Genomic DNA, 16,590 nt, shown 5'->3' with positions numbered 1-16,590 from the left:
CTGAGTTGGTGGATTTATCACATTTGAGCGGGGAGCGTGCAGTTACCTTGCCCGGCCTCTGGGGGGAGGTGGTGCGCTTTAACGTGGCGCACGTGCTGCCGGTTTTCCGACTTGCAGAAGAAGACGCCGACGAGAGGACAAGAGGAAGAAAAATGACAGGGCGCGCGAAAAGAAAACCCAAACCCATTCAGGTAAATCACACACACCCCGCGGCTGGGTCACACAGTTGTCCGTCGAAAGCGAGGGGTTGACCGGGCGGGAGAGCCGCGCCGCGCTCGGCCACGGTGTCGATAAAAAAAGCGGCTTCTGTGAAAACGCCGTGGGTGCAGAGCGGTGCGGCTCGCTGCGGGAGCAGCAGACAGACAGACGACAACATGGCAGCGGCTCCGCTGACCACCGGGAGCCGCGGACCTCCCGGCACACACCCGGGCTCACACCCGGTCACACACCCGGTCACACGAGGTCACACACCCGGGCTCACACCCGGTCACACACCCGGTCACACGAGGTCACACACCCGGTCACACCCGAGGCTGCACGAGAGGCGCTGAGTCACGCTCCGTACCGGCGTGTTTAGTGTTAGCGAGGTGAACTCACCTCCGTCCAGTCCGCCGCAGGGGGACGAGTGGGTGTCTTCGTCTGGGGGTTGATCCCTTAAAAGCTAAAAAAAAAAAAAAAAAAATCAGTGCCATGACTGTAGAAAGGTTTCGATCTTTAACTTAACGTGAACACAGATGTGCTTAAATTGGGCCATGTGCATTTATATAATAGTCGCCTTATCAATGCAATACAACAACTCCGAAATGAATGATCCAGATTTTGCTCAAGTTATTTATATTAGTTAAGTTAATATATATGATTTCAACATTTTGAAAGCTGTAGTTTGAAGTGCTGCTGAATTCGTTATTCTGAAAGGTGTTTTTTAACACCAATGTGTTAGGGTTAGGGTTGAGTGCATGTGTAAAAAGTGGATGATCAAAATGTCCAATTCAAATCCAAATTTGATTTGTATTGTACCAAATCACAACATGCACTATCTCCAACCTGTTCAAATGCATTCGTTGAACCCGGGTGTAGCAGATAAAAGGGGCAAATTTGAGAATGATGCAGCTGCTTCTCCTGTAATACTTTTCTTCAGGAGTCGAGCGCAGGCAACGGTGAGCTGAAGAAAGCCCGTACCGATGAATCCAAAGCCATGTCAAAGGTGGATACAGAGCAACGTGATGAGATGACGCGACTGTACAAGCTTCAGATGCCAGAAGATCTGTACCACTTCTGGGATTTCTGCAAGGATCTTTGTCCCGATGACCCACGTGGTATGTTCTTTACACTAACAGCGTATCTTGTTACTTATTTTTGATAATGACTATTTTTATTTAATGATTTTAAATTTTAAATCTCAATTTTGAATTATAGTCTGTTTTGGACTTTGAACGTCAGTTGAATATTTTTAGGTTTTGGACTGTTGGTCAACCAAGACAAAAAAAATACGTCACCTTGGGCTCTGGAAAATTGTGATAATTTTTTAGCAAGTGTTTGCCTGTCAGTTGATTTCTGTAGTAATGTATTATTTTTGTGAATGTAAATCTGTTCAGGTGCGCTGAAAGACACACTGGGTTTGCAGCTGGTTGGTCCTTTTGACGTTCTGGCTGGAGCTCACAAAAACTCAAAGAATCCTCAGCCTAACTTCCATCTTCACTGGAGGTATATTTATGACCCACCTGAGTTTCAGACCATACTTCTCGGAAGTGAGGACAGCCAGCATCACATTGGTTATTACAGGTATAGCACACAGGTTATTTTATTGTCATCAGAAGCCTATGAAGGTGTTTGATCTATTCTGAGCCAGTGTAAGTGCTATTATTGCAATGTTGTAGTTTCCACCTAGAGGACCCTTGACTTTAACCACTAACAGTCACCATACCAGCCACGATGCAAGAACACAGCCTGGCTACAGAGGGAGTAATACAGAAACGCAAATATAAGTTTTTCTGATTGTTTTTTACTGGATTTTATTTTCAGAGACACTCCAGACTCCCTCCCTTCGTTTGTTGGGGAAAGTGAAGCCAAGAAAGGCTGCGCTATCGCACAGATGGGGGACAACTTGTTTGCTGCTGTCCTGTGAGTATTAACTGCCACATATTCACCACACACATAACAATTTTCTATACTTGTTTTCCGTTTTAGCTGCCCGATTAAGAAAGAAAGTTTAAAATTGCAGGATGACAAGAACTGTTGAATGTAAACCATAAAACATGGTCTGTATGTGTTGTTCAGCTGCTATCTGTGGTATGTTCAAATTTTATTGCGCATGATCAAAGTTATTCTAGTGATTACACAGGGGAGAAGGCAGAAGTCATACCACTGCACTTTATATTTATAATTAGTATCGAAACAGGAACAAGCATTCAGAAATCAGGTACATATCAGTATTTTATCATGTTAAGATTTATATACACATGATCTGTGTTTACATAGTTTTGCTCAAATCACTGATCATATAAAGTGTTTGGTGCATGCAGCTTTTATGATAATCCTCCTTATTGAGTGTGCACACTTTGTTTTCATCATCTTTCTCTTTCCATAAACATTCTCTTACCTACTTGATTCCGTTGCTCCCTCCTCTGCCAGCCTGTATCTGCTTAGGAAGAGGAAAGGGAGGGGCAGCAAGAAACCAGCAGGAGAAGCTCTGGAAAGCTTGGAGGCGAAGCTGAGAGACGGGACAGAGACTCTGGGCTTGTCTCTAGAGCAGAAGACCAAAGGCATGAAGCAGAGGGACAAGAAGGTAGCTCACACAATGGAACAAACTGTTAACTCCTAGTTTCTACTTCATATGTTACTTTTTCCCCAGGAATGCAATTATTTTAAACCATTGCACTTTGTGCAGTACTATGTGTTGCATGGTTTAAGTTTTTATGTAGACAAAACCTGAACACACTTTTTGCTTACATTGCCAACCTCCATCACATCCTGCCATCCCTCATCTTTTATTTTACTCTTGTTAATGGAAACTCTATGCAGTAAAACTGATTATCCTTAATGAGCATATCTTCCTTGTGGCCACATTTTATCTTGTTAACTGCAAATTATATTTATTTGTAACGATATTATATTGCACATCCATTTTCAATGTATTGGCTCAGTGCTGTTGATGTATATGGTATCATGTTCCAACATTTGCAAGTCCTATAGGAGGGGTTTTATGGGTTGGGTTTTTTTTTTCTCTAGACAAAAAAGTCTCCAAGTTGATGATTGACAATTAAAAAAACTCTTGTCACACCACAGGTTGTTACAAAGACGTTCCACGGTGCTGGCATCGTTGTGCCTGTAGACAAGAATGATGTAGGATACAGAGAGCTACCAGAAACAGATGGTGAGTATACATATATATATATGTATGTATATATATATATATGTATGTATATATAGAATTAAACAGTGGGGATCATGAAGGTTCCTTCGCCACTTTTGTCTTTTCATCATTGTCCAACTTGAATTACAGCTCGCATGTTCAAAAAATTTTCTCACAGTTGAAGCATTCTTATTCCTCCCCTATTTGTATCTAGCTGGTCTCAAAAAGATCTGCAAGGCAATTGCTGAAGCGCAGAATGACGGAGAGCGAGTCAAAGCCTTTGGACCTCTCCAGGAGATGATCACATTTGTTCAGTTTGCCAACGATGAATGTGACTATGGAATGGGTTATGAGTTAGGAATAGACCTCTTCTGTTATGGATCTCATGTAAGTCTCAAAGTGCTCAGACTTTACCCTTTCTATACTCACATCTGAGGTTTAACATCATTACACTCAAGATCTTTCTCCCTTCTGGATCATACCCTCAAATATATAAAGTTTAATATTCTTCCTGAGTGCAAATCATTGAGATTATTTCATAAAAAAATGTGTTATTGATCTTCGATTTCCTGTCCCCTCTAGTATTTTCACAAGGTAATCAAGCAACTTCTGCCAATGGCCTACAGCTTGCTGAAAAGAAGTCTATTTGGGGAAATTTTGGAGGCCCACCTCTCCAGCCGTAGCCATGACAACCTGGACCAACTCTCTGCACATTAGAAAGACTCCGACATTCTTATCAGTTCTTGCCCTTATAAGCTTTTCCCACCATGTCTTCTGTTGTTTGGCAATGTTAATGTTTCTTGGTGGTTTTGGTGCTGCTGTCGTTGATTGGAACCATTTCAATGATATTTTGTTTGTAAAAGGTAGATGTTTAATAAAATATTTTTATATTTTTACCAGTCTTGTGAATCTCAATGGATCCTTAAACCAATGAGTTTGCTCGCTGTGTATTTGGTGCAACTGTTTAATTTTTAGATTCAGGTCATTGGGGGACAAAATATTGAGTCGGTTGACCCTTGTTACAATATTCTAATCTTTTAAAAAAAAAATTATTAACATAATATCTGACTTAAAAATATGATTTCACTATCAACTGAATAGAATCTAGATGGGCCAATAATTTGCCAATTTTACATGACTTCCTTCTCCATTTCAGCCTCCTCTCCTCAGTCCTGCCTGGATTTAAATGTCTCCGAGACATTGTTATCGATTTTGCACTGTCGACTTCCATTAAATTTGTAGCCCAGTAAAATAGACCCAGATCAGGATGAGGGGGGTGTAAGAATACTAAAATGGGAGATTATGTAAAATCCACTCAATGTGCCTGTACTGGGATGATTTTATGTGTGGGCAATTTTATTTTTGTTCAGGGGTCATCATGGACCAAACAGTGGACTCTCCTATCTGATGATGCTGCTGCAGAGGCACCAAGAGGAGGGGGAAGCAAAACAGGAGCGCACTACCGCTGGAGGTGCATTCAGGTGCCTTTGGTTCAAAAGCTTTTGGTCATACATTGTTTTCTTTTTTGTGTTTCTATTCTTGTGAGCCAGGTGGGGCACGATTCTGCTCAGTGGTAGAAATCAATGTGTTGGTCTTCTGTGGAAGTATGCTTTTCTATTTTATGTGTATGTGTAAAATCAAACGCAACTAATGCAACACAAAATCCTAAAACATAGGCATAAGACTATCCACCAATAATAACACATTTTACGTCACCACGTCACTATTTTGCATATCACCCCTTATGGGTCGTGTTATTGTTAGTGGAGTGTTCGTTTTGCTGATCAAGGTGCGGTGCTGACTTTTCCCAACCGTCCGTTAAGGCAGCATCGATCCTGCGGAGTTTCGGGAAGGCGCATGAGGCGCGTTCACGCTCCCCCCCCCCCCCAAACACACGCAGGCTACAGCATCACACCGGGAGCATCCCCTACCGGAGAGAGCGCTCATTTGTTTTGTTGTTGGTGTTTGACCATCAGTGTCACCGGCTTCAGTCACGTTTGTTCACAGACGGACCGCGACGCACCGCACAATGATCCCGGGCGCCTCCGACTCGGAGCCTTGCGGACTGTGAGGCCCCGCCACAGAAAAAGCCCACCTCGCTGACCGCGTCGCCTCCTCCCGCAGCCGCTCGCCCGCCCGAGGCGCGATGTCAAGCAGCCCGGAAGATAGTCGTTCCAGGGGCGGCGGCTCCGACCGTGACTTGAAAATGGCCTCTTCGAGCAACACGTCTCCCGAGGGTGGACCTCCGGCGCCGCTGCACCAGAGCCGCATACGGCAGGTGAGTAGCCTCCCCGCAGCCGCCTCGCTGCAGCGGCCCGGGACCCGTCGAGCAGAGCCCCGACCCGCTGGTGATGCTGAGAGGGGGGGGGGGGTCAGAGGCGTTGCCGCACCGGGGATGTGACAGATTATCTTTGACTTGCGTTAAAAAAACGGTGGGCAAATTGGCCGCTTGTGGGAGCGAAGGTGCCTGCAAAAGAAGGTGGCATCTGTTTCATTTAGAGACTCGAGAGTGACGTGCGCGATGGAACCCACACAGGCCGATTGGGTTGGTTGTTTTGGCCGTCAAAATAAACACCGCCCGGGCCTGTGCACACTCCACCAGGCGTGAGAGGAGTGTTTACAACTCACACCGGGCCCTGAAGGCGACATGATCACTTTACTTGGACCATGTTAGGGTGAGCATCCGGGCATCCGGGAATCTGACTTCTGACAAGTTGTCCAATTTAAGCTTGTACCCAAACTGGGTTCATGTGAAGATGGATAGGTGGTCTTACATTGGCAGATTCATACAGCATAATGCAGTGTGTGTGTGTGTGTGTGTGTGTGTGTTTGTGTGTGTGTGTGTGTGTGTGCGTGCGTGCGTGTGCGTGCGCGCGCATCTCCGTCTTACATTGGAAGATTCATACAGCATAATGCAGTGTGTGTGTGTGTGTGTGTGTGTGTGTGTGTGTGTGTGTGTGTGTGTGCCTGTGTGTGTGTGTGTGTGCATCTACTAAGTGCTCAGTCCACTTTTGGGCTGGGCTGTTTTGCCAGTAAGTCTCGCTGTCCTTGTGTGAACTGAAATTCTGATATTACAATGCAGATATGATCTCCTCTCCTCTTCCTCTCCTCCACAAACCAGTTTCCCTCACATCGAGGTGTGTGTTTAAAATAGTTGAAGCCACTGTTGCAACTGCATCAGCCTAATTGGAAAAAAATGAAATACCACATTCAAGTGACGTCAGTTTTTGTGAACACGAGTTTTAAGCAAGAAGATTAATGTTAAGTGTTTTGCATCTGGATTTGATCGTGCGGTGCATTGTGTGTGTATGTGTGTGAACGAGGGAAAGTGAGTCAGGAGATTGTGGATGGTTTCCTGTCTCAGTGCACTCTCTCGGGCTAATGTGATTTCAGTAATGGACTCTAGTGCCATATAGACACACACAGACACACACACACACACACACACACACACACAGACACAGAAACACAGACACACACACACGCCTTAGTGTTCTCTTCAAGGGTTGGCTCACTCAGCTCTCATACTTGGAGGCACTCAGATGATATTTAATAATTTTAAAAAATCCAGAAAAATCCAAAATGTCACTGTTCAAACAGGAGACTTCTCCTTGATTCCCCCAAAGCGTCTCCTGTTCTGTGTACTGTAGGTGAAAGAGGTAAAACAGATCAAGACGCATTTGACAGAGAGCCGTTGCATACATGCAGATCTTACAGCATCTTTCCCGTACCTTACTTCAGCTAAGCACGTCTCGTCAGTTGAGGTCTTGTCTTCAGCAGCTTTTGACATGGGAACACAGTTGTATTATTTTGAAGTCACCCTATTAACCTCTTAAATTAAATCACCCTCCGCAGTAACTATAATTCAGCAGCTTAAGTGTTAAATGGTCAGTTTTTTTGTGACACATCATGATAGCATGTGTTGCTTTTTATTGACCACGCAGGTACTAAGTTGTCGAAGGTGCTCATTTGTTAAGGTTTCAGACTATCTACGGCAACTGGGTGGCACATGGGAATAATCCTTTACCACTGCAGATATCCATGCATAGTCCCCAGCAGCAGAGCCACCAACTCGGCCCTTCTGATCGATCACAAGTGGCAGCTCTGATGAATGATCACGTCATCCCTGTTGCTCCACCAGTGCCTCCTACTGCTTGGTCCGTCTGTGTGGTTGTTGTTTTTTTTAAATTTTCATCAACCCCCTCTCCTCAGTCAGTCTAAGCATCAGCACGGATCAACGTGCAGGTGGAACTGGACATCAGAAAAGTAAAATTCACACAATGTGGACATGATCTGATGACTTTAACATTGCTTAAAGGCCCAGCACACGCACCATGTGGAGGCTGGGTGTGGCTCTGCTGAGAATTATGTGAGGTCACCATTGTACCCTTAAGAATAGGATAAATAAGACGAGGACAAGGGTGTAAGAGGCTGTTCATCACTGAAACAATTTTGTTGTTTTGCTGTGACTTTCCCTCCTTAGGGACACAACTCCACAACAAGCTGACTGACACAGCCTTACTTAATGTTGCCTTAAAATTTGTTCTATTTTCCCAAGCATTTTTCTATTAAGGGCGGCACGGTGGTTTGGTGGTTAGCATTGTCCTCTCACAACAAGAAGGTCATTGGTTCAAATCCAGGTTCTGACCATCCAGGGCCTTTCTGTGTGGAGTGTGCATGTTCTCCCCTTGTCTGCGTGGGTTTCTCCGGGGACTCCGGCTTCCTCCCACAGTCCAAAGACATGCAGATCGGGGTTAGGTTAATTGGAGAATCTAATTTGACCAGAGGTGTGAATGTGAGAGTGAGTGGTTGTTTGTCTCTGTATGTTGGCCCTGCGATACGCTGGCGACCTGACCTCTCACTCTTTGGCCTAAAAATACGTCCTGTGTATCGTGTGATTGTCCGAGAGAAAAATTGCCTCTTCCTCACTAAGTGGCTGCGTGTCCACGTCTCTGTGCTCACTGCACCCGTGTCACTGGGCATTTATAACCCCTCTACCCGTGCCAGTCCACTTTCCTGTGGTTGAACCGTGGATATACTTGCAGCTTGTGTTTGCAGAGATCAGTTCAGGACTAGATTTTATGGCCACTGCAGTCTGATATTGATCAGGGGAAAATCTTTGAACCCCCTAGGCTTCAGTTGAGACATGCTGGCCGCCTTGGGATAGAAGTTTGAATCCAGCAGAAACTAAGAATGCATAAGAAATTAGTTTATCCTCAGACACAAATATATGCATTTAGATTGCTCTCGTCTTGCATCTAATGATGACTCATGTGTAGGACATGTTACTCAATGCTTGATAGAAAGATCCTGTTTCAAATGAGGTTTCTACATGAATATATTTTTCCTATCCCTTCCCACTTTCTTCTTGCTTTCCATCAACCTTTCCTCCTCTGGCGTCTCACTCCCTCGAACTGCTTCAAACAGGAGCTTTGATTCTTTGGCCTTGTTTCCTTCTTGGCCGTCTGTTCATCTCTCATTTCACTCCAAACTCTCACTTTCTCCCTTCACCCTGTCTTTGCAACGCTCCTCCTCCTCCCCACCACTGGTCCGTTCACTGACGTTCCTGATGTGCCAGCAGGTCAGATTTCCCTGCAGCCTTTGACATTTTCATCTCTCTCTTTTCCGCCCACCCTGTCTGCGTCTCATCTGCCTCTGTGTGTCTGCCTTCCTATCTGCCCGTCTCTCTCCACTGGGAGTGGTATGATGGGATTCTGCAGGAAGAGAGTCTTAATGGAGACACGGCCTTCATTGCATTACCTCTGGACAGCTGCAGCCACACACCCACATATGATTACAGCTGCCTTCCACCGCATGATGCCAAATAAGACTCGTTGGCCAAGTGGGGTCTCCACGCGGGGGCAGTTAAACAGAGTGTATATGCACATACAGTACACACACACACACACACACACACTCAAACAGCTTTCTGTTGTTGCGTTTACGAGAGCTGTTAGAGCACTTGCCACAGAAGAGACCTGTGAATGACCGCAAGTCATCCACTCCAGTACCGCGACTGATTGTTACCAAATTAAGAAATAACCACTGGCTCTTGTGAAATTCCTGCTTGGTACCGCAGTGTTGTGTGTTTCAGATTGGCATGACTCCGCAAGACACGTCTACACTGTTCCACTGTCTATTTACTGTGAATCAGACACACTTGATTGTCAGTTTATATTTTGCTGTGCAGTCCTAAAAAGTTGTTTGTACAAAGAAAACCCACTGAAGACATTTTGAGTTAGCATATAGTCAGTCTTATATATATGTTAGTCATTTATTGGCCTTGCATTTTTACAGCCATGATGTAAATTCATGCAACATGAAGTTAGCCAACTATAATATCAGTTTATCTGTCAAACATATTTGATTAATCTATCTGTCAAATGTCATGCAATCGTTAAAGTTAGTTCCTACAGTCATAGTTTAGATTGTAGATTTTTAATGATTAGTCATTTCATCAATAAATTGATCAACAGAAAAACAATATGCATCAATAATTCACTAGTTCCAGCTTCCCAAATGTTTTTATTCACAATTGAAATAACATCCTATAAGCTGCAGCCACAGAGAGTTTGGGAAAACACTTGCTTTTTACCAAGTGACTAGTCAAAAAATGTATTTGTTATTCCTGCACTATTGTTACCTGTTGACCAGAAGACTTAACAGAAATATTCATATACCACTTAACTCGTCGTTAGGTGTGGCCATATTAGGTATGATACTCAGCCCCCCGGCAGCTCTGATGCAACATGCAAGCAACAGTCATTTGATATCATCTATTGGTTTCATATGAGTTTCCATACCCGGTATTCCTGTCCCAGATCCAAATGGAGCACAAGCAAGTCTATATTTGGGTGCAAACAACATCCTGACATTCTGTTATTCTGCATCGGGCGGCTTGGTTGTTGTGGTACCTCATAACTGGTTGGGCTGTCCTAGTTATATGTGACACCATCGTACACCGTCTTCCCCCCGACGGAGGGTGGGCAAGGCGCAGGTGTCACAGCCCTTTGGCCTCTTTGTCTTCATCTTCGTCGTCATGCTGTCCTTGTTTTGATGGCAGGTTGTTGATCAAAAGAAAACGGACAGAGTCAAAAAGTGACGGTGAAAACTTTGTTATTAGGATATAACAAAGTGCGAGTACGTCATGCATAGAGACGGATGTTGACGAACCAGCGGCAGGATATAAGGAATATAAGGAAGACTATACTGAAACAAGGACAGATATAGAATTATCTTCTTGTCCTAAGAAGCATCCTGTACTTGTTATGCTTTACCGAGGGCAGGTGTTTTTTGGACTGGGAGCATGTTAATTATTCATCATGGCCTCATCACTGGGTTTCCCGTTAGAGAGAAAACAGAGAGTGACGGAGAGGGAGAGAGGGAGAGGAGGGTGTGGTCAGTAATCAATGGACTTCTCAGAAGCTCGGCTCACCTTCTTTGTTTTAATGTGTTCTCTCTCTCTCTTGTCAGCATCCTCTCAAGCTTCATCCCTACCCCCCTGTTCTCTCTCTCTGCTGCCTCTCTCCTCGTGTTCAAGTTGAATAAGTGAAGGATTTCTCACAGGGAGACACATCCAAGCGTTTGGCTGTGTTGTTGAGAGTGGCACGGCTCATAGCACTGCACATAGACAACGAGGTACACACATATAAACACACACTGAGTGCAGCTTATCTTATAAAACCACCTCAATGCCTGTTTTTGTCTTTGTCCAGGCCCTTCATATCTAAGTACGTGATCTTGTGATTCTTCTGTTGTATAAAACTTAGGTCATACATTTAAAATCATTCATCATGTTCATCTTGTTTGGTTCTAACCCAAAATAGAACTGGAAAATGACTGCTAATTAAATGTTTGTGTTCTCCCTCTCTCTCTCCATCTCTCAGACTGATTGTCTTCCTGGTTACTGCCCCCTTTCTCTCTGACAGCATCACTCAGCAGCAGCCCTGGTATGACTGTGTGCTGCAGCAAATTTTAGGTCACACGCTCCATTATTCATTTAATGTTTGACCTGAAATGAGTTGAATCAGTTTCTGCCTCAAACCCCTTTGTCATCTGACGCTGGACGAGATCAAATGAAAATGCATTCACCCAACAATTTAGCAACGCTGCCACCTAAACAAAAATTGTGTTGGTCTGTGTACTCGAACAGAGAGGGTTGTTGTCTTGTGGTCTGGAGAAGAATCCGATTTAAGAAATTACCATTTGGGCCATTTGCTTCCATAGATCCACAGTATCTGATTTTTTCAGTTCAGGTTCAGGTCTTTCTCTGAAATGACAGCTTGTATGTGCACATCTACCACTCCGTCAGGAATATTCTTCATCAATGATAGTATCTGCAGTTTCACTGGAATATGGTAGTTTATTTTCCAGTGTGCATCTCTGTCATCTCATTAAGAGGAACAGCAAAGTGACGTCAAGTGTCCCAGAGGGACTTGTCGGCACTTCATGAGGGAAAAGAGGGAAGGCCGTAAATTAGCAGGACGGCCATTTCCAAGGCAGAGGGTTTAATACCAACGCTCCTGCATCACAGAGAGGCAGTGGATTGGTTGCTTTCTCTGAATTACTGGCCTGTTAGAGTATTTTATAATAGTGCTTCTAGTTTGCAAAAAAGATGTTCAAGACTGTGGCCTAATGTAGCAGAACTCAGCAAGCAATCAGTTAATGTGACCCTGGTGTCTCGCCTGTAGGCCCGCTGCTCGTCTGCAGATGGAAACGGGCAGTGTCGTTAATGCGTTAGCAACACTGAAGGACGAATGTAGCCAGTCACAAATCAGATGCGTTCATCTGTATGGGTGTGGTCTTCTCCACTTTCTCCGTGACTCTATCAAGGTTATGTGTCCCATCTACACTCTGTCTGGCCCCTCCCAGCTCGTTGCAACCCCCCGCCCCACCCCACCCTCGTCTCAGTGCCATTACTCCCTGTGTCTGGGTGTGGTCTGATCTGGATTCTGAACTGTCTGCACTGTCCGCTCTCTATTACGCTTGACACCGTGATTTGGTTTTGTGAAATACGGAGAAAGAGAAGGAAAGGGAGGTAGAGAGAGTGTCTGTGTGTTTGTGTTGTTGATTTTAGGGCTCTGACCTTTCTCAAGCAGTAAAAGAGGCTGCAAAATGACTTGACATTTAAATCATATCTGTGAGCCAAGCCATTACTGTCCCTTCTCTGGGGTTTGATGATTTTATCTCTGAGCAAGGCAGAAAAGATTTGCAGACCAGCAGTATAGACAAACACAACCAATATTTACACTGGCCTGGCATATCAGCTATTTAAATGCAAAATGGAAGCATTTGTTCTTATTGCTTCTGATGTCCGTAGACTCTTTTGATAGATCTATGAAGCCCGTGCATGTCTTTGTGACGTACCTCACCCCTGCGGTGAAGCTTGTGAAAATCGCGTAAAGCCATTCTACTCACACATTCAGCGCTTACATTGTAAGATCCACTCGGAAACATACCATTTGTGTGATAGCGTCCACATTTACCTGTTTTTCACAGGTGTTCGTGCTGAAAACGATACGTGGAGAAGCGTCACGTGAAATATGGCAGGTAGTAAAACTGGAATGTTTTCAATGGTTTCATTGGAAATGGAAACTATTTCCTTGCATTTAGTGGCTGTTAGTCGCTCAATGATGCACTTGTGTCGAAAGCAATGGAAAATGTATCAAAGTGTGGAAAGCAGCCGGGTCTCTGCTTTCTGCCTTTGTCTCTTCTACATACTGTATGAGTCTTTTCCAGCTGTCTGTGAAGTACAAGGGAATTAGGCCTTCTGCTTTTTAGCTGCACGGGAAGACTCACTTACCAGGTTAACAGAAGCACAATGCATCTCTTAAATCAAACGGATGTAAGCTCTAATGAAAACTAGCATTTTCGATGAGGAGCAGTTGGTTACCGGGGTGGAAACTTGTTGTCGTGAAAAATGAATGAGCTTCTCGAAGTCTGAAATGAGTCACCTGAAACAGAAAGATCCTTCCTCCATTAAGATGCATTATATGCAGCCAGACACTCAGAACTGCCGTGACTCCACGAGTCAGCACTGTAGCTCCATTAGCAGGCGGACAAATCAGCAACAGCCAAAACAACCACACCGATAATGACAACAACAAATAACACATTGGTTCTCATGAGCAGAGAGATAAGTAAAAAAACCCAAAACAAAACAGTGGTCTTGTTTATTTTAGGTCATTAACTACAAGTAATGGACTAAAAAACAAAGCATATCATAGAATCAAATAAATACTTTTTTACCCCAATTCATCTATTGTCAAAGTAACAGTTGAAAGCAAGTCTCAATTTAAAACTCTTTCTTGTTGATACCTTTAAATATTTTATTCAAGTGTGTGTGTGTGTGTGTGTGTGCGCGTGTGTGCACATACGTGCATGTGTGCGCGCATTCGTGCATGTGTGCGTGCACGTGACAAAGCATTTGTACACACCAAACCTGCGTATACGTCCCCTCAAAGTTCGAGGCACACAAACAGGCACGTGCAGGGATCCATGTGCTAATCTCTGCGTCTCTCATATCTGTCTATCACAGAGTCCTAATGGGACGTATAAAAGCTTCTGGATCCATAAAATGGAAAGCAGACCATTAACCCCTCCCCATCTGGGGATCCACTAAACCAAGAAGAAACAAGAGCTCACATCAAGTCTCATTGGACCCCCCCCCCCCCCCCCCCAACGTAATCTAACACCCAAATTGATGCACACACATACACATCCTCAGTTTATAAAGTGTTCTTCTAATCTTCAATATCTTGGATGTGTGATGGAAAGCATCATTAGGGGTAATTGATCAGCTTTTGCTGATGCATAGACACCCAAACATGTATAGTATTGATATACAAGACACACACACACACACACACACACACACACACACAAATGCAGCAAGAGCACTGTATCGGGATCAACTAACATGCCGATCAATACGCTTTCATATGTTGTCTGGTAAATCTTAAACTATAATAAATTCAGGCAATGCAGTAGCTGTTGTTTAAAGTTTAGATTTGCTTGTATTGTACTATATGTCATTGGGAGAGCCAGATACAAAACAAATAATATAAAGACCACTTCAGAAATATCATTAAAACATTTAAATGTCAGCCATTTCAATATTCTCTTTGAGTCATTTTTTTAAGCACAGTCAAACGAGCATGTTTGTAAGCACTGTTTACAAGCTGCTTTGCTGTGCAACAAACTGTTGCTCGTTTTATAGAAAAGCAATAATAATTCTATGTGGAATAATATGCATATACTATAAAAAGTAAAACAAATTTTCAATCTTGATTAAATATTAATAATGCTAAAACAATGAAAATGAATCTAGATAATGTAGATTTTGTTTTGTCATGCCTGTTGCCTTAAACCTTTTCACTCTTTCACCAGCAGAGGGTGCTAGAGGAGCAGAGCACAGAAAGGCTTATTCCTGTCAACAGCGGGATCTTCAGGAAACTGAATAAAGGTCTCGGGCTTAATGCACCAAGACAGAACATTTTATACAGCATTACATTGTGGAGTGATTCAGCAGATCTGTATCATGATCAGTAGTAGAAAGAGATATTTACTGATGCGGTTGTGCTGGATGAGCCAGTGGAAACGTTACCAGGCAAAAGATGTGAACAGAAATAGAGGTGTGAGATTGTGTCCCTGTCCCTGGCGCTGACACACACACACACACACACACTCACACACAGACACACACACACACACACACACAGACACACACACACACACACACACACACACACACACACACACACACACACACACACACACACACACACAGACTGTCAAGTCATATCCCATCAGCCACCATCAGAGCTGCAGGCTGCAGTGCGGTTGAGAGTCAGGCCGACCCACTTTTCTCTCCACGCAGGGGGGAAGCCTATAACTCGCAGTCGCAGATGATTGGGAGCCACTGCTCTGTGCTCACTGGTCCCCCCCTGAACTAAGTGGAGTGTCCTGTCGTCTCTGCTTTCTCACAGAGGGACAGACCGTACCCAAGTTCACCATGCTTCTCTTCCTCCGTTTCTCTTCTTCCTCTTTCACACACATGCCCTGTCTTCGTACTCATTGTTAATTGTTATAACTTCCAGATTCCATAATTTAACTTGCTTGTATTTATATACATCATGTCATCTCACCTATATTATACCTCACTTTCTCCGTTTTTCCTTTCTTCACCGTTTACTTAAACAACCACAGATATGTCTGCCCTTTTGTTGCGCTTGTACAAGGTTTTGCTTGTAAAAAAAAATGGATACTAGCCAGCAAACTCATTTATGTCACTGGAAAATTCTACACAAAATACTTACCGTTATTCCCCCAGTTTTCTCCTGCTCTCAACTTCAAATCCGCCCTCAGCTCCCCTCCTCACACATTAACCTTTACTTCTCCTCATGTGTCCCTTTTGCACAGCGGTATAGGGAGAGTAGCTGTGGCTGTCGCAGTCGGCTGGCTGTTGGCATGCAGCCTCCTTAAAACCCTTACACAACAAACTATTCCCTGTGACTGTAGCTCACATAAACACATTAACACTCTCATCCATGCACGTGCCCCGCCCCCCTCCCCCCCCCCCCCCCCCACACACACACACAGGGAATGGCCCAGTCCAGATGTACATGAAAACCCTACTCAATGTGAACAGATGTGGCAACAAAACCTGTGTGTGTGTGTGTGTGTGTGTGTGTGTGTGTGTGTGTGTGTGTGTGTGTGTGTGTGTGTGTGTGTGTGTGTGTGTGTGTGTGTGTGTGTGTGTGTGTGTGGGGATGGGTCTTACTGTTGTAATTCACCAGCCCTTTTCAGCTATCATCTCCTGCTCTGTCTCATATTTGCACACATGAATGTGACTTTCATTTTCAGCTGGCATATATGGCTTTGTGGAGGTGTGTCTTTTTTTAAATGTTTTTGTTTTGTTGTGGGACTATGTACATCCAGTAACTTTTTCCTGGCTGGATGCTGAGCGACAAAGGCTGACTCCTAATCTAATACAAGGCAGAACAACAGAAAACAGAAGAAGAGGAGAAGGGAAAGAGAAATAGTCAAAGAACAATCAAGAGATGATGATTTTTGGTGCTAAACTACACTTTTAGGATTTTTTTCTCCTGTGCATTTTCTACATTGGGTTTTCAGTTTCGGAGTTTGGGTGAACACTATTTTGAAGGTAGTTTTCTTGTAGTCATTTAGACATTTTTCAAACAACAATTAAAAAGGTATTTAAGGTACGAGCAATTTAG

General features: G+C 43.9%; 2 protein-coding genes across 2 annotated transcripts in view; both read left to right on the top strand.

Moving 5' to 3' along the window:
* Positions 1-57: 57 nt before the first annotated feature.
* LOC118312882 (histone PARylation factor 1) lies at positions 58-4,248 on the top strand. The gene is made up of 8 exons (XM_035637922.2): positions 58-191; positions 1,139-1,316; positions 1,596-1,782; positions 2,023-2,121; positions 2,632-2,785; positions 3,286-3,373; positions 3,567-3,739; positions 3,935-4,248. Exons 1-8 carry the CDS (start codon positions 153-155, stop codon positions 4,067-4,069), a joined length of 1,053 nt encoding a protein of 350 aa, XP_035493815.1. The 5' UTR covers positions 58-152; the 3' UTR covers positions 4,070-4,248.
* A 957-nt stretch (positions 4,249-5,205) lies between these two features.
* The window catches only part of ank2a (ankyrin 2a, neuronal), a 68,574-nt gene continuing 57,189 nt past the window's right edge, over positions 5,206-16,590 (top strand). Inside the window, exon 1 of the mRNA XM_035636932.2 lies at positions 5,206-5,630. Coding sequence (XP_035492825.2) covers positions 5,499-5,630 — 132 coding nt within the window. The 5' untranslated portion in view covers positions 5,206-5,498. The remainder of the gene's footprint in view (positions 5,631-16,590) is intronic.

This window comes from Scophthalmus maximus, chromosome 8 (assembly GCF_022379125.1).
Source record: "Scophthalmus maximus strain ysfricsl-2021 chromosome 8, ASM2237912v1, whole genome shotgun sequence".
In the NCBI taxonomy this organism is placed as follows: Eukaryota; Metazoa; Chordata; class Actinopteri; order Pleuronectiformes; family Scophthalmidae; genus Scophthalmus; species Scophthalmus maximus.
Note: the sequence above shows the minus strand (reverse complement) of the source record. Positions and strands in the feature narration are given on the sequence as shown.

Bases quoted from the DNA above. Each gene is read 5' to 3' on its own strand.
- LOC118312882 (XM_035637922.2), top strand. From the start codon at position 153: ATGACAGGGCGCGCGAAAAGAAAACCCAAACCCATTCAG. The intron at 2,122-2,631 runs GTGAGTATTAAC...CTCCTCTGCCAG, and splicing joins AACTTGTTTGCTGCTGTCCT to CCTGTATCTGCTTAGGAAGA. The intron at 3,740-3,934 runs GTAAGTCTCAAA...TGTCCCCTCTAG, and splicing joins TCTTCTGTTATGGATCTCAT to TATTTTCACAAGGTAATCAA.